The sequence below is a fragment of the Rutilus rutilus genome, assembly GCF_951802725.1.
Source record: "Rutilus rutilus genome assembly, chromosome: 1".
In the NCBI taxonomy this organism is placed as follows: Eukaryota; Metazoa; Chordata; class Actinopteri; order Cypriniformes; family Leuciscidae; genus Rutilus; species Rutilus rutilus.
The window spans coordinates 39,001,000-39,025,215 of record NC_140209.1 but is presented as its reverse complement, the minus strand read 5'-3'; the positions used below and the strand labels follow the sequence as shown (position 1 = coordinate 39,025,215).

General features: G+C 38.5%; 1 protein-coding gene across 1 annotated transcript; it reads right to left on the bottom strand.

Moving 5' to 3' along the window:
• Positions 1-89: 89 nt before the first annotated feature.
• LOC311300031 (multidrug resistance-associated protein 1) lies at positions 90-23,056 on the bottom strand. The gene is made up of 31 exons (XM_084424104.1): positions 22,935-23,056; positions 17,810-17,986; positions 16,231-16,356; positions 15,567-15,704; positions 10,793-10,918; positions 10,639-10,700; positions 10,396-10,527; positions 9,945-10,151; positions 8,431-8,608; positions 8,194-8,355; positions 7,931-8,023; positions 7,409-7,612; positions 7,183-7,329; positions 6,983-7,070; positions 5,593-5,662; positions 5,382-5,508; positions 5,121-5,297; positions 4,779-4,946; positions 4,130-4,313; positions 3,957-4,029; positions 3,759-3,876; positions 3,262-3,469; positions 2,879-3,189; positions 2,590-2,789; positions 2,377-2,503; positions 2,188-2,289; positions 1,926-2,072; positions 1,683-1,841; positions 1,408-1,574; positions 1,126-1,320; positions 90-1,032 (listed from the first exon to the last, which is right to left on the bottom strand). Exons 1-31 carry the CDS (start codon positions 22,974-22,976, stop codon positions 924-926), a joined length of 4,524 nt encoding a protein of 1,507 aa, XP_084280230.1. The 5' UTR covers positions 22,977-23,056; the 3' UTR covers positions 90-923.
• Between the last annotated feature and the right edge of the window lie 1,160 nt (positions 23,057-24,216).

Genomic DNA, 24,216 nt, shown 5'->3' with positions numbered 1-24,216 from the left:
CCCATAGTCTGTTTTTCTTATCTTTTATCTCATTGTACTTAACCGTTTAAGAACCTGTTCTTCTGAGAGAGAAAGAAAACAATTACTTTAATCAATACTACCAACATTTATTTTTACTGAAGCTGTCCAGAGAATACAAATAGCATTTTCAAGTCTGACAGTCACACATGAAGTGTGCATGGAAAGGTTATAAATATATAAAAATACAGTTATCATACAGTACAAAATACATAAATACTGACGTAAAGTTTTAGAGTATGGAAAACGTACTACTATTAAAACAGGCAAATTCTTTATAAGGATGACTGTTGCATTGTTTTTAACATGAATCGATGTTTCTCACATCATAAATAGCTTTCACCTTTATAAGAATTTAGGGTTTAATGTGCTGACATGATGATTAATAAACTCCTTCAAGTAGAATTTTGACTAGTTCTATAGCTGTGTCTTTTCAGGATCTTCTACAAAACTTCAATTTGACAGCAATGAGAGATGGTGGACATGGCTATAGTCTGACCATCTGAAGTGTGCATTATTTTGACCTCTGCAGTACATTAATGTTACTCAAGTCTTCATTTTCTGAGATGAGAATATTGACGACATGAGAGAATCAGTCTGTTCCTTTAGCATCTCAGACGTCAGTTAAAGATTCAGCAGGATAATGCCGAAGCACACCGCTTCTGTAATACTGGAGAAAATGTGGACACCTGCTCTTGTAGAACGGCTATTACGGACAATACCTCTTCATCCTGAGCTTTGTGCTTCTCTTGATTGAGAAGGCAAGACATGCCCTTTGGTAAGTACTGTGATGAAAAGTTTCAGGTAGTCTCAGAAGGTGTATTGGTGAGATGTTCTGCACCATTATTTTCATAGTCTCTCACGAGTGAAGAGTTGATTCTGTCACCGGTGGTTCTTTTACAGGATCACACTAGCCCAGCCTCGCGGCACATTCGGTAGAACTGACCACGCTGAGAGATCAGATTGGATGGAGAGTCCATCTCTGTGATGTGCCCTCTGTCCATCACAATCACCCTGTTGGGAACAGTTGAATAGGACTGGGTTAGAACATTATCATTAATCATAATAGTATTCTACTTAGAAATACACGTGCACTTTTTTTTGCACCTTGTGTAGTCCATGATGGTGTTGAGGCGATGTGCGATGGTCAGAACGGTGCAGTCCTCAAACTGAGTTCGGATAGTGGACTGTATCAGATTGTCCGTCTCCAGATCCACAGCTGCAGTGGCTTCATCCAAAACCAAAATCTTGGTCTTCCTGAGGAGAGCTCGAGCCAGGCAAACCAGCTGCCGCTGACCCAAACTGAAGCCCAGAATATCCAGTCAGAAACAATCAGATCAGGTATTAGTCAAGTGATAAAGAGGGAGGAATCTTGTCAAGAGTTTGTACCTGAGATTCTCTCCACCCTCTGAACACTCATGGTTGAGTTTGTCAGGAAGGCCAGACACAAAGTTCTTGAGGTGTGCGAGTTCCAGAGATCTCCACACCTCTTCATCAGTGTAGCCATCAAAGGGATCCAGATTCATACGCAAGGAGCCTGAGAACAGCACTGGATCCTTGGGCAAAAAGGTGTGGTTGTAATTAAAGCACTCAATCATTGAATCTTTTTTTGAAAGTTTGTGTCATTGCTGTGCTATTAAATATTTTTCCAGTTTCAGCTGTACCTGTGGGATGATGGTGATACGAGATCTCAGTTCATGCAATCCAATCTCTGCAATGTTTATCCCATCTATGTAGATCTTTCCTTTTGCTGCCTCAAGGATCCGGAATATTCCGAGAGCTAGAGATGATTTCCCAGCCCCTGTTCTTCCCACAATTCCAACCTGAGTGGATTAGATGAACGGCTTAGTACGTAATAAAAAGTAAAAACACAAAATGTGTTTATTTCCTCCAGATGTTATATTTACTTTTTCTCTCTCATTAACACTGAGGGAAATTTCTTTCAAGGCCCAGTCAAGACCCCTGCGGTACTGAAGTCCATATTCCTGGAATCCAATGGATCCTGATCTGGGCCAGTGTGACGGGAGTGGACTGTCCTCGAAGGTCCATGGTGCCTGCGACAACCCAAGACAGACTTAGTGACCTCAAGAATTAATGTAAAAATATACTTTGGGGTCACTTTGCATAAAGGAATTTATGTGAAAAACAAAGCATTTAAACCAACATTACCTCCTTTTTTGTTTCGGCATATTCCTTCACTCGCTCAACAGACACAATGTTGTTTTCTACATCAGTCCATGCCCTCACAATCCAGCTCAGGATCCCAGTTACCTGAAATGTATTTTTCTTGAGAACTTCTTCCTTAATAGGCAGAAAATAGCATGCATGGCTTTTTGACTTGCTTAATAAGTTCCTTACCTGGAGAGAGTGGGACACAGCTAGCCCTACGATTCCAGGGCTTAAAGTGGCCCTTCCCAAAACAGAGAGGATAGCTGCAGCAAGGACCAGCAAGTTACCCAGAAACTCTAGATTTACTGCCAGCCACCTTTTGGAATAACATTGAGGATATTGTACAGAGTTAGACTGAAGGGCCAGGACTAGTAACAAAGAATGAATAAGACTGAACCTGACCTGGTGGCCACAAATCTTGGGAAATAAGACGTTTGATTGTGGTCCACGCGGCTGTTAGCCACTAGGATGAACCTAGGCTGTTCACCAAAGGCCCGAATCACGCTGGCTCCTTGAACTGTCTCGTTGAAATGAGTATATATGGGTGAACGGCTCACCGACTCTAGTCTACGCAACTGACAGGACGTGGCCACGTAGAAGCTCTGAAAACACAGGAGAATAGATGTCAGATAAATGACTGGTGCTCCTTGTTATAATACTCTTGCCTGCTGAGCAATCTGTAGAAGCATACCTGGATAAAGACATAGAAGAGAGTCAGTGGCAGTATGATCACTCCTGCAAAAGGAGTTGCCATCAGCACGATAATGCAAACCTCCAGAAGTTTGAACACATAGCCCAGCATCATCTTTAGACCATCAGGGATCATGCAGTCAATGGCATCTATCTCTTTCGAGAAACGATTGAGAAGATTACCACTGGGCGTACTCTCAAAGAATGACATGGGAGAGTGAAGTACATTGTTGAGAAGGTCCAAATGAAGATGCCTGGAAGCAATTATTCCTCCAAGTGAAATAGCCACAGTAGTCCCAAAAATTGCAGTTCCTGCAATACGACATCACAGTTAATGATCAAGAACAATACAAAGCCCAAGGAGAAATATAAAGGATATTTAACCTTGTGCAAAGCCGAGAGCTCCAAAAACACCAAGCTTCAGATCTGTGTTGACCTGAGTTCCATTCACAACCGGCTCATCTGCCCACAGGCTTAGCCAGTAGTTGTAGGCCAGGGAGGCAGCCTGCTGAAACGCATAGAGGAAGATGATGGGGATGATGAGGGCCAGGCCAATGGTCCTGAAGTACTCCACATACAGCTCCAGTTTCACCTGTGTGACCCATTATGAAGAATGTGTGAGGAACAGTACTCTGGATGATATAGTGCCACTTTCAAGCTATATTATGGTGTTCAGAACAATGAAGGCAAAAGGCCTGTAATCAGGGCTTGAAATTAGATCTTTGTGGTGACACAAGAACATCTGAAACGCTTTATGCTGTAGCTGAGCTTTAAAATTGACCTTCCAATCCAATTCTCTGGCTTTTGGTTACATATGAAGGTATATTTTGATGCATCTACCCATTGTTTGCAATGTCTGTGGATGTGTCTTTATAACTTACTCGGCCTGTATGGGCTTTGTCAGCCTGGGTCAGTCTCCCAGTTTCCTCTTGGTCCTGCTCCTGTTCTGTGTCAGATATGGCCTCCATGGTTTGTATACTGGCACTTCCCATGTCTCCACTTCATTAAATAAAATTGGCAGAAAGGTGAATATGTATTCTTCAACAACGGTTGCATTTGCATTTTCAAAACTTGGTTACCTGATGAGTTGCTCCTGGGAGAGGTCAATTGAGAAGTCTGTCATGCTGAGACGAGAGACTGATTTCCTGGTCCCTAAAACAAAGTGAATCTGCATTTTTAACCGCGTTAACATGAAAATAGCGTTGTAGTGTTTAGTCATTTGTTAAGCTGCACTCAATCTTTTTTATCTTACCTCTGTGGGTGGCACTTTCCTTGCGTTCGCTAACAGAAAAGGCTTGAACGAAGTCAGCAAAGGCGTTTTGTCTGCTCAAAAGCTCGGCATAAGAGCCCATCTCTGTGATTTCTCCATCAGCCATCACCAGGATCAGGTCAGCCTGGGGCAAGAAGCTCAGCCCGTGGGTCACCAGGATACGAGTCTGTTTTAGGGAGCATTATTAAATAAGCTAGTTAGTTAGTTTGTTATTTTAAGCCTGTTCATGTCTGCTGCAGGGTTGGACAAAATTCAGAATTGAAGAACGTTCCCTTTTCATTTAAGAGTTGGAATTCAAGTTAAATTGTCCACATCATGATCCACATAAAGTTTAATTGGAATGACAGGATGATTAGCTAAACTGCAATTCAAAGAAATTCAGGACAGGTAACCCTATCTGTCTGTCTTTGTCTGTCTAGCATGTCAACCTTTAAAGCTTTTTATTTTATTTTATTTTGATCTAAACTTGCTTTTCTAGTTTAAAATCACACTTTGCATTTTGAATTTGTTTATTTTAATTCTACTTGCATTCAAATTCAAATTGCTACTTCAATTTAGAATGTAGCATTTCACATATTAGTTTTTAGGGTCACATATTTTGTTTATCTTACTCATATTATTTTATTTGTACCTTATTTTTAAGAACTCCATTAGGTCCAATGACCTTTTTGAAGATGTGCTGACCCACATGTGCATCCACAGCTGACAAGGGATCATCCATCAGATAGATATCAGCCTTCTTGTAGACTGCGCGTGCCAGACTCACTCTCTGTTTCTGACCTCCTGACAGATTCAGCCCCTGCGAACATTGTAGAAATGCAGTGGGAGTTTTACTCTGCTGGTATCCCTCCATATTTGAAATTTAAAATAAATGTGATTCTTCTTTTTTTTTATATATATATATAGCTTTACACTTTATTCTATCATGTCTGGTTCAGACACGGTGTAACAGTCATTCTCAATCTATGTTTACCTTCTCTCCAATCTCTGTCGAGTCTCCTCCGGGTAGGATCTCCAGGTCTGGTAGGAGAGCACAGGCCTCCACCACTTTCTGGTACCAGCTGTCTTTCCTTTCATGTCCAAACAAAATGTTGCCTTTCAGAGTGGCATTCTGGATCCATGCTTGCTGAGGCACGTAAGCCACAGAGCCCTGAAAGAAAGTGCTACCAAAATTATATGTGGAATATGTGAATGATGCCAATATATTTTTTAATAATGTTCCTGAATGATTTACTGTAACTGTGACGTGGCCACTTTTCTTTTCCATCTCTCCCAACATCGCAGACAGAAGAGAGGATTTTCCACTGCCCACATGACCTACCACAGCCACCAGTGAACCACGTTGCACTTTGACATTGATCCTGCAGAAATTAATCGTTGCCGGATTATTGTCTTCATATGCTTAGAAATGGTGGATCTACAAGTATATATTCAAAGTCACCTACCTCCTGAGACATGGTGTACTATCTTTAGACCAGCTGAAAGTGCCGTTGTCAATAACAACACCATCGACATCTGACAAAAGAAGGAAATGAAGAGGTGAGCTCATGTTGTTCCAAACCTGTATGACTTTCTCTACTCTGCAGAATATTTGAATACATTTGGAAGATTTTTCCATGCTCTTTTCAGTGCAGTTGCAGTTCTCAAGCTTCAAAATACAAAGATACCATAATAAAAGTGTTCTATACAACTCTTGCACAATCACATTAATATTTAAAATATTTTGAAGGCATTTGAGCTTCATGGACTGCTTGAAGTCTATGAAACTTTGTGAGAGGCATAGACTAAAATTATTTTCACTGAAACCATGAAAATAAAAAAAAATCCATGTCTTTTTCATGTGAGAAAAAGACAAATTTATAATGCAATACATATATTAAGTCAGGTCTTTTATAAGAATCAGCTAACCTGTTAACCAGAAATGAACTGAATCTGAATTTTTATCACAAATCTGACTGATTCTGTTCTCAAGTTCAATTCACTGATTAAAAAAGTTAATTCTTATAAAGCCTGTTGCTGAGGTTAACAGCTCACTGGTACATTATTCAGAATAGTTCCTTTTGGTTATATGGAAGAAAGAAAGCCATACAGGCCATGAAGTTGAGTAAATTGACACATTTCATTTTTGGGTAAACTATCCCTTTAAGTGTGCTTTGCATTTGAGGCTCATAAAACTATACCACAAGTTAATGAGGGAACAGGATGATGATAATGATTTTGCTTTATACATTTACATAATTTTTTTTTGACCATAATCCATGGGATATTATTGGCTTGTCTCCATTATTCGGATGAAGTAGAGAGAAAGACACAAGCATTCTCACAAAAACTTCTCTTTGACCTTTGTTATAAAAAAAGTTGCATTTTAAAATGTGTCTTTAACACACAAAAATGTGGAAAAAGTCATATAAATATAATTACAGCTCCAAAGCTGAAAATCCCCTTCCAGTGACCACTGCATGAAGTCATCATACGAATTTCAGCCACTACCAACACCCACCTCCTAGCCGCACAATTTCCTTGTAGTGTTTGCAGAATTACAGCATTTAAATGAATGTTTCTGACTGACTGCCTGCACAAATGGCCATGTCTTGTATTAAAACTGCAAAAATATTCTTCAAGGTGGGTCTTTTTGGCAGATCAGTAACTCATTATTTTTGTTTTTTGAATGTCGGGTTTTGTTATGGCTTCCTGCATTAGGATTCCACCATCACATTGATGAGGAAAAATCTCTTTACTGCTCAACATGTATAACAATGTTGGTCATCTAAGGCACATAAAGCATTTTATAAGCTTCAGGAAAGTTTGAAAACAATGACAAGCTAATGCACTCACCAGGATTGTAGGGAGCTCTCTCCACACTATCTGGTTTCAGCTCGTCTTGACAGAGAAACTTTCCGAGACGTTTGAGAGAAACCACAGCCTTAGAAACAAGAAGAAACAAAGATAACTTCTTTTGGATAATTGACTTGAAAATACACAAATATATAAATACATAAGCGTTCAAATATTTGAATTGCGGTAATGCTGCTCACCTGCATGGTAGTGCTCATTGCGAAGGGCAGTTGACTGAGTGGAGCTTTGAGAATATTGATGAGCGCCATGGACACAAAGACCTTCTGAGCATCCAGAACATGCCTATCATCTATCAACACGTACACTCCAAACATGGCAAATGCAATCTGAAGGCAAAGTGGTGTACAAGGTTAAAAATTTTCAGTTGTTAGGACTATATTCATTTGTTAAGATGATGAAATGTACCAAGAAAGTTGAGGAGTTGAAGGAGGCGATCGATATTGAGTACAGGATCTGAGACTTCTTCAAAGCATTTAGCTCTTTTTCCCTGTAGCCAAGAACACGTTCTCTGAAAGCATTCTCCCAGGCATAAAACTTCAGGATCTTTATTCCGCTCAAAATCTCATTCATAAGCTTAATGCGGCCGTCCATGTACTTCATCTGGACCTCCTGAGTGCAGAAAACAGGTTAAAACATGTGTGAATTGAGAATCATGCAAGCCAAGTTGTTTATAAGACCAGAAAGAAACCAATATGGGCAAGTTTCAATTCTTTAGATGTTTCAGTCAAAGCTAATAAAGACATTTCGGTTTTACAACAAATACTGTGGTTTTTATGGACAGAACTGGACTGACTGGCCTCATGCTCATGTTTTAAATTATCAGTAGACATGAAGTTCCTGGGATGACGCTGTGTACCGACACGACCTCGCCACTGCCCGAATATTATGGAAATGTTATTTGACTCCATGGAAAAACATGGATGATACCTGGAGCTTGCTTCTCATTTTGGCAATTAACCCATTTAAAGGGAAGATGAGAATCACAGTGGCGATGCCAGCCAATGCAGATGGGCCGAGATGCTGTACAGAGATGAGACATTGAAATGAATGAATTTTACATCTGCACTCTTAGAAAAACTGTGCAAATATTTTAGGACATCTTTATACCTTATTTATCCCCAAAACATTAGTAGTCGCTTACATATGAACACATCTTTATTGCTTCTCTTCGTAGAAGCAGCACTTCTCACCTGCCAGAGGAAGAAAAGGCATAAGGCGACTTCAATCGGGGCCACCCACACTGCATTGAAGTACACCACGAAATCCATGAGTTTCTGGGTGTCAGCCGAAACCAAGTTCACTATCTCTCCGACTGTACATGTTCTACGGGCCGCGCTGTTGATGACCAGAGACTGTGGAGACAAAAATGAATGTGAGAACCATTATATGCATCTTTGCATTTCATAGCAAACAGTTCAAAAACCTACCTTCCTGTACACTAGTCCCATAACTGCAGTTTTAACCCTCATGCCCACCGTGAAGCAGGTATACATGTACTGATGGTTGAACAGGGACTGCAGACAAGACAACAGGAACATCAGAAAGGCAAAGAGGTAACCCTTCCACAAGGGGGCATCTTCATCCCTCACAAAGCCGAGCAGCAGGCTGAAGAACAAGAAACAGACATTGTTATGATTTACTGACACCCAAACAGTAGCACACCATTTTTGCTAGTTAAGTTAAATTTAATTTATTTTTGTCTTTATTTAACTTGAAATATAGCAAACCCAAGCCAAACCTAAAAAAAAACTGGGACTGAACAAATATGGCCGAGCCCAAACAACAACCCCGGGCACATGCATCAACGTTTCTCAGAGTGCACAAACTGTAAAGGGGTGTTTTGATAGCCACAGTTCCTGTGGTTCTGGAGCAGTGAACCCGCCACACTGCTCTTGGCTAGTTATATGCCAGATGAAATGGCTTAATTTGATGATCCAACTGCAGTTTCTTTGCATTTTTAGGGCTAAAGCTCAGCCACAAACAATATGATGCTGCAGAGAGCAGACTCTCCTTAGCGTCGTGGTGCATGGGACAAAATTAACAATGTGTGGCTATACCACAGCAGGATGTGGGGGGCTGGCTGAGTGTGAACTCAGTATTGAGTTCACACTCAATACTGAGAAAGGGCAACAAGTTCATAGACGGTTAAGTTTCCCCTTACAAATTTCTGTTTTTGCTGCACAACACTTTAAAATGATGTGCCAAAGTTCTTGCTCTACATTTTCACAATGGCCTTACACACTGTGGATGTTTTGGTTTTGCGCACAAAGAAATGAATAGGAATGAAAAATATTTTTATTTTTGACGAGATTCGACATTTGAGCTTGTCTTGTGCAGTAAAGTTTTGTAGTAAAGCAGTCAACACATTCTAAATACACTACCACTCCAAAGGAGCAATGTAAGATAAAAAATAAAAAAAAGAATTATTTTATTCAGCAAGAATGCGTTATATAGAATTTTTATGAATGTCTTTACTGTCACTTTTAATCTATTTTTAAATAATGCCTTTCTATCCATCAAGGAATCTTGTAAAAATGGTTTCCACAAAAAAACTAAGCAGCACAACTATTTTCACCATTGATAATAATAAGAAATGTTTCCTGAGCATCAAATCATCATATTAAAACTATTTCTGAAGGATCATGTGACACTGAAGACTGTTCAGTTATGATGTTATGATGTTATGATGCTTTGACTTCACAGCAATAAATTACATTTTAATATATATATTATAATAGAAAACAGTTATTTTAAATTATAATCATATTTTTACTATGTTGCTGTTTTACTGTATTGATCAAATAAATGCAGCCTTGGTGAGCAGAAAAGACTTCTAAAAACATAAAAAAATCTCTCAGACCCCAAACATTTGTACAGTGTATGTTTTGCACTATATACAGTATCACTGTATATGCCATGACAGAATTACTGCCTCTCTCACCTTAACACTTGCGGTATGGAGAACATGAAAGCATCTTGAATGACCAAACAGAGAGTCCCAGTCAGAAAGTAGGGGCCAAAGTTTTTGGCTAGTGTGCGTAGCAGACAGAAGCCTGAGCTTTGTTCTGTATGGAGTTTTCTGAGCAGCTGCTTCTGCTCGCTCAGCTTATAACCAAGAGCTTGTGATCCGTTCAGAGAGCTCCCTTGCCTGTGTTTGAAGGAGAGAACACAACATTTGTAACCACACTTTAGTCTCTGGAATGGCATTGCTAGCATTGTTGCAACAGTAAAAAGTAGCACTTTGTTAACTAATAATACAAATAAATCAGTAGTTATGAGCAGGCAAATCATGGATGTTACATATTTTACTGACTAAATCTCTACTTGTGCACAGTATAAATCATCATCCCAGGATGGAAAACATGCAGTTAAGGAAATAGCAGGTGTCTTACTGTTGCAGTTTGGCGCGTTGCTTGGCCCACTCTTTCTCTAGATCACAGATGATTTTTTCAGATGTATCCTCTTCACGTAGAGACCAGAGGTCTTCAGCTTTTAAAGGTGAGCGGTAGCCCTTTACCACCAATCTGTGGAGCACAAATATGTGTGTTTCTCTATATCTCAGTGGGTTTTTGTTCCCCAGACCTTCACAAGAACCTCAGAAGTTCATGTAATGAGAGACAAAAAGATGACTCTACCTGCCGTACCACCAGAAAAGTATTTTTGAAAGGAAAGAAGCATCCTCAACTGGACATGGATTCTAGTGCAAAAAGCAATATTTCCAGGTATTATTTTTGGACCGTTTTCCAAATAATAGTTTACTCATAAAAATCAACACTGATGACACTCTACCTTTACATATACAGGTTTAAAAGTTGCTGGGCGTTTATCAGCAAAACAGCTGAGGATGAGCTGAGCCAGCTGGAGAGAGAAGAATGTGAAAAATGCCACGAATCTCATCGCATCCGCAGAGAAACCCTGAAACACACATGACTGGATATCAGTAGAATGTAGACAACAGTGTGGAGAACAATACGGTCGGTGCACTGATTTAAAATTGGAAGCATAAATGTTTCTTTTTTCCATGCTTTTTTGTGTGGTGATTTTAGATAAAGTATAAAACATAACAATTCATAATGAAAACTTATATTTAATTTGTTGTGGTAAAAAGTATTTTTAATCAGCTAATAATTCATCTGTAAAATAAGTACTTTCCATGCTAAGTATATATAATTGCTTATATTAATATATTATAATAATAATGTATATACATATTTTGTTTAATGCATGTTTTCATTTCTTCATAAAAATTTGATCAAACAATAATTTTTAGATCCCCTGTAGACCTGCCAGGCAGTACTGAAAAAACATGATTTGCTTGATTTCTTAGCACAAATTGAATTATACGACAGATGAATTATTAAATAACCCTGCATGTTTTCATTCTCCCCTTCTGTGGAGATGCACATAAGTGATGCATACACATTTGCCAGGGATTTCCCAAGGAGTCATTCGCCACATAACCTGCATGCTTCCTGTGGGACTATAATCCGTATTTCCTCTTCTGCCTGCCCTAGTACCAGTGCTGATCTGAGATCAGCCGCCCACTTTGTCTCACCGCAGTGTGCAGAGGCGGGACTGGTGGCTGATGTGGGGAGTGTTCTTTTGGGGATGATGCCTGCTGTTCCCCGCCCTTCCTTTCAAAGACCTCAGCTTATTATAATGACCTAAATGTTCCATCAAACTAGGATTAATGACACAACAAATCTATTTATGAACACCTCTAAATCATGGTATAAAAAATACAAACCACAGAAAGATCTTCATGCCAACAGACTGAGACTCTTCATTCACAACCTCTAATAGTAGAAAGTTATTGGTAATGGTGTTCAGTGAGTATTCAATCGCACACTGGCCTGTGAAGCTATCTTGTCATTTTTCTCCTGGTATCCATGCTCTTGTCATATTTGTGCAGCCTATAGGAAAAATTGCACATTTTATTCAAATATTAACTTGTTAAAGATTTTGTTAGCATATTGCGTAGTTGTGTTCACACAGTGAAACATGCTAAATTGTGCAGACATAGTTTTTTTGGGCAGGCTATCATACAAAGAAATTATGAACAAGTATATTTATTTAAAGGTATAGCGAAGGATTTTCTTTTTCCGGGTGGATCATCAAGACTATTGGTCCTCCTAAGTGTCAATCATTCTGGTGATATGTTTATGTAAGGCCGTCGTACGTGCTCGCGCACACGATTCACACGATGGCGTGCGCTCAAAACACAGGTTGGGCTTCCCACTGATGCCTCAGTCGCAAAGTTTCGACTTGACAGGTAAAGTTTGGCATGCTATTTGGAGAAATCCATTTAAAATCACTGCTAGTAAAAGTTAATGTAAGCTATGATTAGCTCGTGCATGCTCTCTCGTGCACACGTTTAATAGGCGTTCCCTCTCGGGAGCAGGTAGAGTGTTGCGCATGTGCATTTTTTCAAAAAGTGGATAAAATTCGGGAAAATCCTCCGCTATACCTTTAATTAAAGGGGTAGTTGATTATGATTTAACTTTTTTAACTTTAGTTAGTGTGTAATGTTGCTGTTTGAGCATAAACAACATCTGCAAAGTTACGACGCTCAAAGTTCAAAGCAAAGGGAGATATTTGCTTTTAAAGAAATCACTTTTTAAGGACTACAACAAACGGCTGGTAGGGACTACATGACATTCCTCCCGGGTTAGTGACATCACCAACCCTAAAATTTACATAAACCCCGCCCCCCGGAACACAATTTATGGATTATCAAGACAGAATATGCTAATCAATGACTAGAAAATACCTACACATCAGCTACATAAATTCATCAACTAACCATTCAGAAACGTCCTGTTGCATTCTACATGTTGTCACCTCTTCTTGAGTCTCTCCATCACTGTCTGAATCCGGTTTAAACATAAAAGGTTAAACGTTTTAGAAATTTTCAGTGCATGTCTGTGTGAGTGCAAGCTGTTGAAGCTCCGCCCTCTGTGCCGGGAGCAGCAGCTCATTTGCATTTAAAGGAACAGACACAAAACGGTGCGTTTGTGCTCACCCTCAAATATTTACAATTTTAACATGCTATATAAAAATATCTGTGGGGTATTTTGAGCTAAAACTTCACATACACACTCTGGGGCCATCAGAGACTTATTTTACATCTTGTGAAAAGGGCATTATACCACCCCTTTAAAGATAATATTTATGAATTATAAAACACTTTTGCTTATAGAGGAATAATGCTGATGTTTGTATCATTGTATTACAGTTTTCGCATTTGTTGTTTGGGACAAAGTTTTACCACCCAGCACTTGATCTATGTGTGTAGACAGTGCATAATACAAGGTTCAAGATTTGTTCGAGAGAAAATATGCCGAGGCCTGGATCTGCTGCTGAAAGTTTTACAGGGGCCACAGAAGGCATCCATTCCCATGGACTTCTGACAGAAATGGTGTCAAATGGCCAAGCTACAAGAGAAAGTGACAGCGCAGGCCTCTTTAAGAGTATGTAAACACAAGCTTTACTCAAATGGTCACAGTCCAAACTCTGGACACCACAATGCAGGATACTGTGATTATTTGCCTGCCCCACTTTATGCTTAAACAGTTTGGAGAAACTCAAATTGGTTAGGGAACATTTCCTCCCACAGTGTGGTATGAGAGGACCAAGCACCAGTTATTTTGCTGTTTCTTTTGGACCTGCTGCTCATTGCCAGAGGGCTCATTTGGGGCACAACAGATCCCACCACAAACCAAGCTTCAGTTCCTATGTAAACGATGTCATCACTGAGCTTTACGCGGCTTCATTACTTTTTTTTTTTTACTTCCTTACTGTACTTAAGTAGCCTAGATTTTTCAAGTATCTGTTTTCAAAAGTCAGTATTTTAATTTTGGGAAACTCACTTTTACTACATGTAAAGAGGGAGACTTGATCTGGCGGCAGGATGGCGCTGGCTCTGACACACACACACACACACACATTCTAATTGCAGGTCTCCCTCTTTACACTACAATACATTCCAAAGCATAATATCTTTGAAAGCGTACATTTATTATATTTTAAAATCTTGCAGTTTTGGTCCATCAGACTGTTGTAAAGTGGCATATGGGTTGAGCCTGTTTTGTTGCCATACTTTTATCACTTTTGTTGAGGGGGCCCCACGGTGAAACGGACCAAAGAGGACCCCACCCAAATTAACCCCACCCCGGAACGCTATCAGACCGAGGGAGGGCCCCTCTTCCGCTACCTCACACTGGGCCCCGCCCCATGCTTGGAATGGCCCTGCTGGTAGCCACATAAATAATATAAATATACAACAAAATATAGCCCTAAAGATTATACATTCCAAACTCAATATATTGCCTCGGCATGTGAGCTACATATATATTTCCCCTTCCAGTGTCAAGCTATTTATTGTTAGTCTGTGACAAGATGCAGTGACATAATTATGGATCATCACAGCAGACGAGATACAGACAGACCGATGAACACAGTAACAGCATCCGCAGACGTATGCGGCTTCTCCTATCTGTCCCGGAAAAACACCAGCGGCGATTGTGGCTGCTCTCCCCACTGCCTCAGCCTCAGACAAAGAGGGCACTGAGGGAAGTGGAAAGGGAAAACCGACAGGCCTGCCCAGAGAAGAGCACCATCTGTAAGCACTCTGTGTACACACCGCTGTGTTAGGCTCTCAGACACAACACAGTTAAATTTAGAGAGTGAGATTGAGTAACATTCATTTGAAAAAACCATTCGAGGGCCCGTGTTACGCATACGTAAAGGGTGAACAACAAAGTTTGTCATGATTCCTGTCTTGTGTTCCTCTTGTCTCGTGTGGACTTTTATGCTATTTTCCTGTTCTGTGCCATGTTTTGTGGTCGTTTGTAGTTTTTCTTGTTGATTAGTTCCTGATTGTTCCCAGGTGTGTCTTGTTTGCCAATCTCCCCTTGAGTGTATATATACCCAAGTGTTTCTAATGTTATTTGTCTGGTGTTATCCTTAGTGGATGTTTTGTGTGAGTTGGTTTCAGTTCTGTGTTTGGATGTAGGCTACTCTGGTTTTTCCCTGTTCCCTGGATGTTTTTGTGTTATTTTGTTAATAAACTGCCCTACTGCACTTGGATCCTCCTCTTCCTTGTTTCTGAAACACTCCGCGCTACAAAAGTATAGACATTTTGTATTGCCAGAAATTCAGAGATTAAGGCAACAAGTCAAATGTACTCATTTCTCAAAGCACCATTAATGGCTTTTATATTAGAAACCCTACAAAAAGGGGTCCAAAAGTTTGTGACCACAAGTATAAATGCTTATTTTTTTGTATTTTTCCAATTTAATCTGTTTTATTGCTTTTATTATTAGTAATACAATTATATTGTCAGCAGTACTCCTAAAATAGTGCAGAATCTTTTTTAGAATCCTAAAACTTTCTGGGGTTTAAATTAGATTTCAAATTTGAGATTTTTAACGTACTATCAGACATTTGAGCTCCTTAGTACATATTGAGTGAACTAAAAAAAAAATTTCACTAAACTAAATTAGAATATATGCTAATAATATATTTTTTATACAGTAGTTTGGTATACTAGGGATATACAAACCTCGTCTATGATGGCTTGTATGTTGGCTCTGAGAGGCACAAGCGAGCAGACGATTGCAAGCGTCCAAAACAGGAAGAGAAAGACAGAGGACCGAAAGCCCCTCAGCCTCTCCAAATGAATCACCAACACTGCCAGTATCTGAGGACACAGTTTATTTCAGTCAGTGTGCTAGTTGAGGTCAATAGAGAAATCCAACACTCACTAGAAGAAGAGGACTGAATACCATTAGACAGCTTAGACGTGGAGTTTTTGTTGATACATTTTGTATTGATTCTATGCAGGTAAGCATAGACTACTGTGAATGTTTAGTCTGTGCCAGGACTTTAAAATTGACTTATCTTGTTAGGCAGATCTGGGGGAGAAAAGTCATTTACTACAACCACTGTTGACACTGCTGTCTGCTGTGACCAGAGGTAAAAGAAGCTTATTTATCCTGACCCCTTCAGGAAACTTCTGCCAGACGTCTAGCCACAAAGAGATTTCTTCATTCAAGCTTAAATATAACAGATCATAAATCTTAACTATCCTCTATAAAAGAGTTAATTGAAAAAAGAAATAGAATTCCAAACATTTGGACCCTTATAATTCTGAAATCAACATGGTATTTCATAACAGTCCTTAATGGAAAGGGGAGGTTCCGGAGAATAGTAATATTGTGATTTACCATGGTAAGGCTGCGAATTATAGGGCTCAGGAGAAAGACCATGTGATGCTCGATATCTCTGCTCCTTTCCACCAGCAGATAGACCATCTCCAGGAAACCAAAGGAAGCCAGACAGAAACCCAAACCCTACAAGACATGAACACAGACTTGTAAGCATTAACTGCAACATTGTGGTGTCATGCCCCCCCCAATTTTTATTAACTTGCATTACCGATCACAAGTCTCTTATGCTCATCTATAGGCTGCATTTATTTGATCAAAAATACAGCAAAACAGTATTATTGTTACAATTTAAAATAACTTTTCTACTTGAATCTATTTTAAAAGTAATTTATTGCAGGGATGTCAAAGCTGTATTTTCAGCATCATTACTTCAGTCTTCAATCTTGAACAGAGTTATGCTGCTTCATAGTTTTTGTAAAGCAATCTTTTGTAATATTATAAATGTCTTTACGTTCACTTTTGATCAATTTAATGTGTCCTTGCTGAATAAAAGTTTTTTTCTTAAAAAAAAGGGGAAAAAAATAACCTTACCCCAAACTTTTGAAAGGTATGTGTGCTCTATTAGAATTGATTTACATGTCAACTAGGTCGTATGAAATTATATGATCTGTTTTTCTTCCTGTAGAACCATTTTCCTGCCTTTTACATGCTCGTTAATGATGTCACTTATTTCCAGTGTTGGGATAACTCATTACAAGTAACTTGAGTTACGTAATCAGATTACTTTTTCAAATAACTAAAGTGACGCATTACTTTTAAAATTTACAACAAAATACCTGAGTTACTTTTCAAATAAGTAATGCAAGTTACTTTGTTTTCCCATTTATTGACTGACAGCTCTCTTGTCCCTCATGTTGAGACAAATCGAAGTGCGAGGGGAAATCGAGGCGTTGTGTGTAAACATGATGGTTATTGTAGTAGACTAAATGTGAGCATGCATTTACTCATCTCACTTGCACAAAAAAAGATTCAATATTCCTCAAAACGAATAAAATCATTGAAATGCAGAATCAGAATACTATGCAAACCTCCAATAAAACATTTATTTTTATGCATTTAATCTCACTTTATTGTCCAATGTACTCACTGCTGACCTTCGATGATTCAATTAAACCATAAGCAAAAATGACTATACATTTTTTTTGTTTTTATTGGTAAAGTAAGCGTTAAACTTTTTTCTCCTGCATCCTATTATTAGGATGTTATCCAGAACAGCAGGACAGCTGAAAGATTTGTTTGAACTGCTCCCTTTACTGTACAACCGTGAATTTCCTTCAACCTGGGTCTTATTATTTCACTTTAGGTGTGAAAAGGTCTTTACATTTGCCCAAAAATATAACTTTTTTGTTATAAAAAAACAAGCCCAGCCCAGGTGAAAAAAGTAACGCGAAAGTAACATAAAATGTTGCTTTTCTAAAAAAAAAGTAACTTAGTAACGCAATTAGTTACTTTTTATTGCTTATTTCTACATTGCCATGCACACAACAATAGCCTGTGGGTTTTTCAGGTGACTGATGCTATATTCAAGTCAGGGTCTTAGAGAGGTGGAAACTAGATCTTAGTTTCAACGACTCACCGTCTTGGCACAGCAGAGGCTGGATATAGATATGCGTCCATTGTCGTAGAATTTGAGGTACAAGCAGTAGAAAGGGGCACAAACCCAGAGATAGAAACAGGGGAACCACACCAGTATTGTGTGCTGGAAACACTGGGTGAGGTCTGGATGTAGTGTGTACCATGTGACGTTCCAGTCCTGAAAACACAGTGTTAAACCATTAGTCCTCTTTAACTTGTTACATGAGTAATATAATTATTAATAACTAGCTGCAGTTTACAACTTATTCGATTTCATTCACTCATACTGAATTACTTGGTGAACAAAATACAGTTCATCAGATTGCTGAATGTTCATTGATGTTCCCCAGTATTTGTTCAGTCCAAATGGCTCTGTGAATTTGTGATTTATATTAGTTGTCTTGCAGTGTTTGCAACAGACAAATTGTGTGAAATTGCAGAGAGGTGAAAGGTAAAGCTCCTGTAATAAATCTTCACTGTTTGCCAACTGGGTTTATGATGAGTATAGCTGGATTTGTCTTGGTTGTTTTCAAGTCATGACAGGAAAAAAACATCTTTACCTCTATGAAAGTGCACTGATCCTTTTTGAGGCAGTGACTTGACATGTCGTTCAAATGTCTAGGTGCATTAAATATTTTTTTCTTTGTTTTAGCCCTAGGAATTGACTAGAACTTTTACGAAGTATGTTTAAAATATTATAGTCATATCAGCATAAAAGCTGCTTTATATTACATCACATGAACAGTCAAATACAAATTTTGTAGATACCAACACAACCAGCACTTTTAATCTGCAGCATGTATTATCCTAGTTTTAGTTTCACAGCTTGTTTACCTGTAAAGATAATGAGGACAAAGTGAGGTACTATTAATTTTCCCCTATTCTGATTGTAGAAAACCACCAATTTCCACAAATGTAATGTACAAATAAACAAATTAATTTAAAGATTTCCCTGTAGGCAGATATTGTTTCCACTCAGAAGCATTGCAGCAGAACAAAAAGCATGTAGTGTGTACAAATATTGACATTGTAGAACAGTTTGTACAGTTTGTACACATTTGATAGATTGATAGTCTGAAGTGAGTGTTGCTTTCTTTAAACTGCATTATTTAAAGTAAATGCAAACGTATTTCACAGCTGAAAACAAGCAGGCTTTGATATGTGACAAAAATGCTGATCTGTGCATTTCGATTACATCAAAGTTGGACAAACTCAGTTTGAAATCATTGCCAACACTTCTCTCTCAAGCTGAATTTCACAGGCTCGTTCTATTCAGGCATCAGTAATTCACACAGTATCTCTTCAGTTATTTCTGGCTTTTCTATGTTGGAAAATAGGCTGATGTCCAAACGTAGCTGTAGAGCTGTTATGTTAGGTTTTTTTTTTTTTTTTTTTTTTTTACTTTCTCTGGACTAATGAGAACTTGTTTGGCTGTGCCTTATGCTGTGGTTATTCCAGCAATGGCACATCTCTGATAAATACTGCATGCTGGTTGGAAGGAGTCTTGTGGTATGGCAGTATATAAGAAGTGCACCTTTGGCAAGCCACAATGTAAACCCCATATACACCATGAGAACGGCCATGAGCACCAGGCTCAGCTTTGTTTAAGCTTGTTTGCTCATGTACATATACAGTTGGCTGATGGAGAAGTTCAACAGATCTCCAGTGCATTATCTGAACATATTTTCTCAGCCTTATGTTGTTCCCAACCCCATTTTTCCATGAAACACAAAAAGAAGATTTTTGACTGATTAAAGCTTAAAACTTCGAAAAGGATGCAAAACCACCATAAATATTCTGAAGTCATGCAAAAACTTTTTGAGGAATAGACCAAAATTTAACTTGTTCTGATAATCTCTCCCTCCATTGATCTGTTCACTGTTGCAACCATATTTTTGAAGGCTCAAGAACTGGATCAGATTCATATTGGTTTTGTGAACTGGATGACCTGATTCTATTAAAGTCTGAATCAAAAGTATGATTCATTTACAAATAAAACGTCTTAAAAATTTTTGCTCATGAATGCGCCAAGGAGAGTTGTCAAGATTTTCCGTTTTGGTCTTTATTTCACGTCAAGTTTTGCATGATTTCAGGAATGTGGAATATAGTGCAAAAGTCAAATGGACCACTTTTATGATGCTTTCTTGGTGTATGATATGATACTCTTGTATGATATGATATCTATTTATTTAGACCAGTATCTATAACCCTGCAAGTGCAATCCAGTGCTGCAGGTTCAAGATGAGACACTCTGTTCATTACATTGTTGTTTTGGCCAGGATATGTCCTCATCTATGAGGGGGTGTACTGTGGTCTGGGCCCAGGAAGGGAAAGAGATTCTCATTCATGTGGCAGCGCACAGCACAGTCACAGTTTTCCACAGGGAGTTCAATGGACACCGTCTTCTACCCATCCTACATCCTCTAAGACTATGTTTGCACTGGTCTAAACCCAATGACAACCACAGTCTCAGGAAGTGATTCAGAGTGGTGTGTGTACCCTTCCTGCAAGTGTAGGAGTACAGACTGCCAGTCTGCACAAAGAAACGTTTAAAAATTACACCGCTGATGTTTGGATTTATGTAGAGGAAATTTGTAAGGGTGGCTTGTAGTTCACAAATCTCAAGTTATTTCTTTTGGAAATGGAAATAAATACATTTTATTTTGATTGTGCACAAGCAGGTCAAACAGTGATGCTGTCAGACATTCTGCAATAGACGTGAGCTTATAGCCTTGACCTCTTCATCTCATTTCACATGCTTTCCCAGCTAAAAATTTCATGTTCTAAGAATGTTGTTCTTATGTTCCCATTACATTATGAAAACGCTATTTCAAAAAGTTCTGAGAATGTTCACAATGTTGTTTTAGAAACAATTTTTTTTTTCTAGGTTATATGAACGTTCTGAATAATGTTCCATTGGGTCAAACAGGATTGCACAAAATTATATTCTAACAACAGTAAAACAAAATAAGTAATAGAACTAACGAAACACTGTAGACTGTAAGGCAAAGTCCCATTCAAGGGAAGTCAGTTCATCCACGGCCATAATTGCAACTCGTATCTACTTGAATGGGGAAATAATCACAAAATCTCACAAACTGTTTTCCAAATTCACGTTTATTAACATATTTCAAGTCAGCAACAAACTCGGACATGAACTGCCACAAAAACATTGTTACTTCATATGCTCAAATAAGATTTAATAAATGTTTCAGGTTGGTCCAGTCAGTGGACATGTGCATTGCCAAGTGTGAGTCTGGACACTAGCTGTTTTTATGGCAAGCTGAGTTTATACCAACTCTTTTATTTATAAGGTATGATTTATTCTGCCAAATTGTGTGTTGTATTTTCTCCCATTCATAGTATTCATAGTGTGCACCTTGGTACAGTATATATACAGTCTTCTGATTACAGTTTTGATCAGTTATCAGTTGCTAATGCCATATTGCTCAAAATGTATTAAATAGTTCTCTGTGCAATAGTCTTACCCCTCAAACCATCTAGTCATTAGTTCATCGTATAAGTCATTAAATGCAAAATGGTTGATCTAGTTGTCATAAACTGTCAAGCATATTTTCTACACATTTCTATTAGACTTTTTGTAAATGTGCCATGAATTGATGAATTGTGCAGGTGAATCTTGACATTCACTAATGAAGAGAATGTAGATCAACCAATGAGAAACCAATTCTCTGAAATAGCTCAAAGTTGCTTCAATTGGCAAGCATATATATAGTGCTGCATGCAAAAGCAAAGTTCTGCCTAAGGGGTCTTTCCTGTGTTTGCCTTTCTACTGTTGTATTTTCGCCTTTGTGCCCCTATTTCTTTTTCTTTTCTATATCACACTAATATTGGAAGGTTTTTTTTTTTGTTTTTTTTGTCAGACCACTAGTAAACGTTTAACTGTGAATCCTATCCAGTCTCTTTCAATAAATAACTTTTGAAATGGATATATGGCATACAGAAGAAGCACAGCTTTGTACATTTCAATACAGTAACTGTCATCCAAACTGTTGCCATTGTTTACATACTAACAGAGTGCAGCGTTTCACTGACAACACGCATCTTGTTTGCGAACAATGACACAAGGACTTTTCATTCTGATGCCACTGATATGTTCATTGCCAAATACTTACTTTTGAGAGATGAACTAAAGATTTTAAGTAACAGGCTTTTGCAGGTAATCCAATGTGTGGTGCTGTTTGTACGAATTGTTTTGAGAATGCACATACTTCTTTGCAAATATTAAGGATGATTTGAGAAATGCACCAAAGCGACTGAGAAACACTGTAAACTAAACTTGATTCATTAACTGCTGATTCGTTATTATAAAACAACAATGGTCAAACTTTTCCTGTAGTGACTGTGAAAGAACGGTGCACTAATAATGTATTAATAAAGCCGATATAGTGTTAAAAGTTTGGTCTGTTAATGTTACTGCAAGAACGTTTTGTTTGTACATTTTGGCAACTTTCTGAGATTGTTCCGTTAGCTGGGCTGCAACTCTAGAATTTTAAAATCATCTACAAAATGTGGCCTGTTACTTATTGAATGTACATCATCTGGTCCACAATCATTGTGCAATGGTAAATATTGCTTAATGATTAGTGTGTACCATGGAAGGCCCTAATAAATAAATATCATTACATCTGATTTTAAAAGAGCCTTGTATATTCATTAATCTTTTATTTATTTACCTGAATTTCAACACTGGACATCTGTAAACATTGTTAAAAATATAGTTTAAAGTCCAGTTACATCATGCACTGCACACTTGCTGATACCAGCTGTTTGAATGTAAACACACATTTAAAGCATGTCAAAAAAAATATTTTCACACATTTAACAAATGTTATGTGTGAGCGAGACAGAATAACCATATAACTGATGATTAAAGTTTTGCATTCTGTCCTGCATTCAATCTCAGTCAATGAATGAAAAATTCACGACTCACCCCAAATGTATGTTACAGTGTCAAAAACAATGATTTTTCCAAGAATAAAGGGGCATGAATAGCAAAAACTGATTACTGGATACAGTTCTTTTTAAGCAACCTTCATATATTTTTTATCTCTGTTTTAATTGGCTATTGAAGTGAGTGAGTTTATTATTCATCTGAGACTCACCCAGAGAGGGTCCAGGCCACTGAGACTGCAGAGGGTGTCCATCCAGGTTCCTCTCTTCTTCACTTCCTCTAGTAAATCCCTGCTCCCTGGACTCAGCAGTGTCCCACTCTCCTCTCTATGTAGTCTCTGTTGGCAGAGCAAGTGTTTTTGATAGTAAATGTGCCTGTGTGTGTGTGTGTTTCAGCCCCTTTTTTGTAAGCCAGCCTCCCTTCTCCTGACTTGCGTCTCGTCAAAACTAGTCTGAGGCCAGGTTTGTGTAACTGTCCTGTTTATGAGTGCTGGCCTGCGAGGTGGGTGGAAGATTCGGACTATCTTCCCTGCTCTCTTTCGTCACTCTGGCCCACATGTGCCGAGGCCACAGTACCACAAACACTCCCCTTGAGGAGATGAGAGCGCCGCAGACCTGGCCACACCCCGCTCTCCTTCAGGTCTTGCCTCTGTAAACTCCCCCAATCACACCCTCCACCCTCCACCCTGGTTTTCAATAGAAAGGGAAAATGTTTAATGGCAAGTGTGATTTGTATTCTTCAAGTAATGTGTGTCGTTTTTTAACAGGTGGTGTTAATTGCATTTTATGTGGGGTTTAGTGGGGCTACAGGTCTCCTTGAAGGAAAATGTGATTATTTATTTCTTTATTATTATTATTCATTCGGGTGGCACAGTGGGTAGCACTGTCGCCTCACAGCAAGAAGGTCCATGGTTTGAGTCACGGCTGAGCCAGGAGTCCTTTCTATGTGGAGTTTGCATGTTCTCCCGGTCCAAATACATGCAGGTAAGGTGGGTTGGATATACCAAATTGGTGATGTAGCATTTTATTTTTAATCACAAAAGTCTTGTGTCTAAACAGATGTGTATTATTTTTAGGGATTTATTAGCTACATAAATCTGTGTCGTTTTAAAAAATGATTATAATAAATTTTAAATAATTTTATCACAAAAACTTCATTATCCATCATTGCACATAAGGCCTGCATAGTAACAAATAAGAATAGTGATTTTGGAGAAAATACATTAAAAGGGCCTTTAAATGAATATGAAATTCCTGTCATTAATTACCCACCCTCATGTCGTTCCAAACCCGTAAGACCTTCGTTCATCTTTGGAACACAAATGAAGATATTTTTGATGAAATACGAGAGCTTTCTGAACCAGCCATAGGCAGCAACGTCATTTTAACTTTCAAGGCCCAGAAAGGTAATAAAGACATAGTTAAAATAGTCCATGTGACTACAGTGGTTCAACCTTAATGTTATGAAGCGACGAGAATACTTTCTTTGCGCAA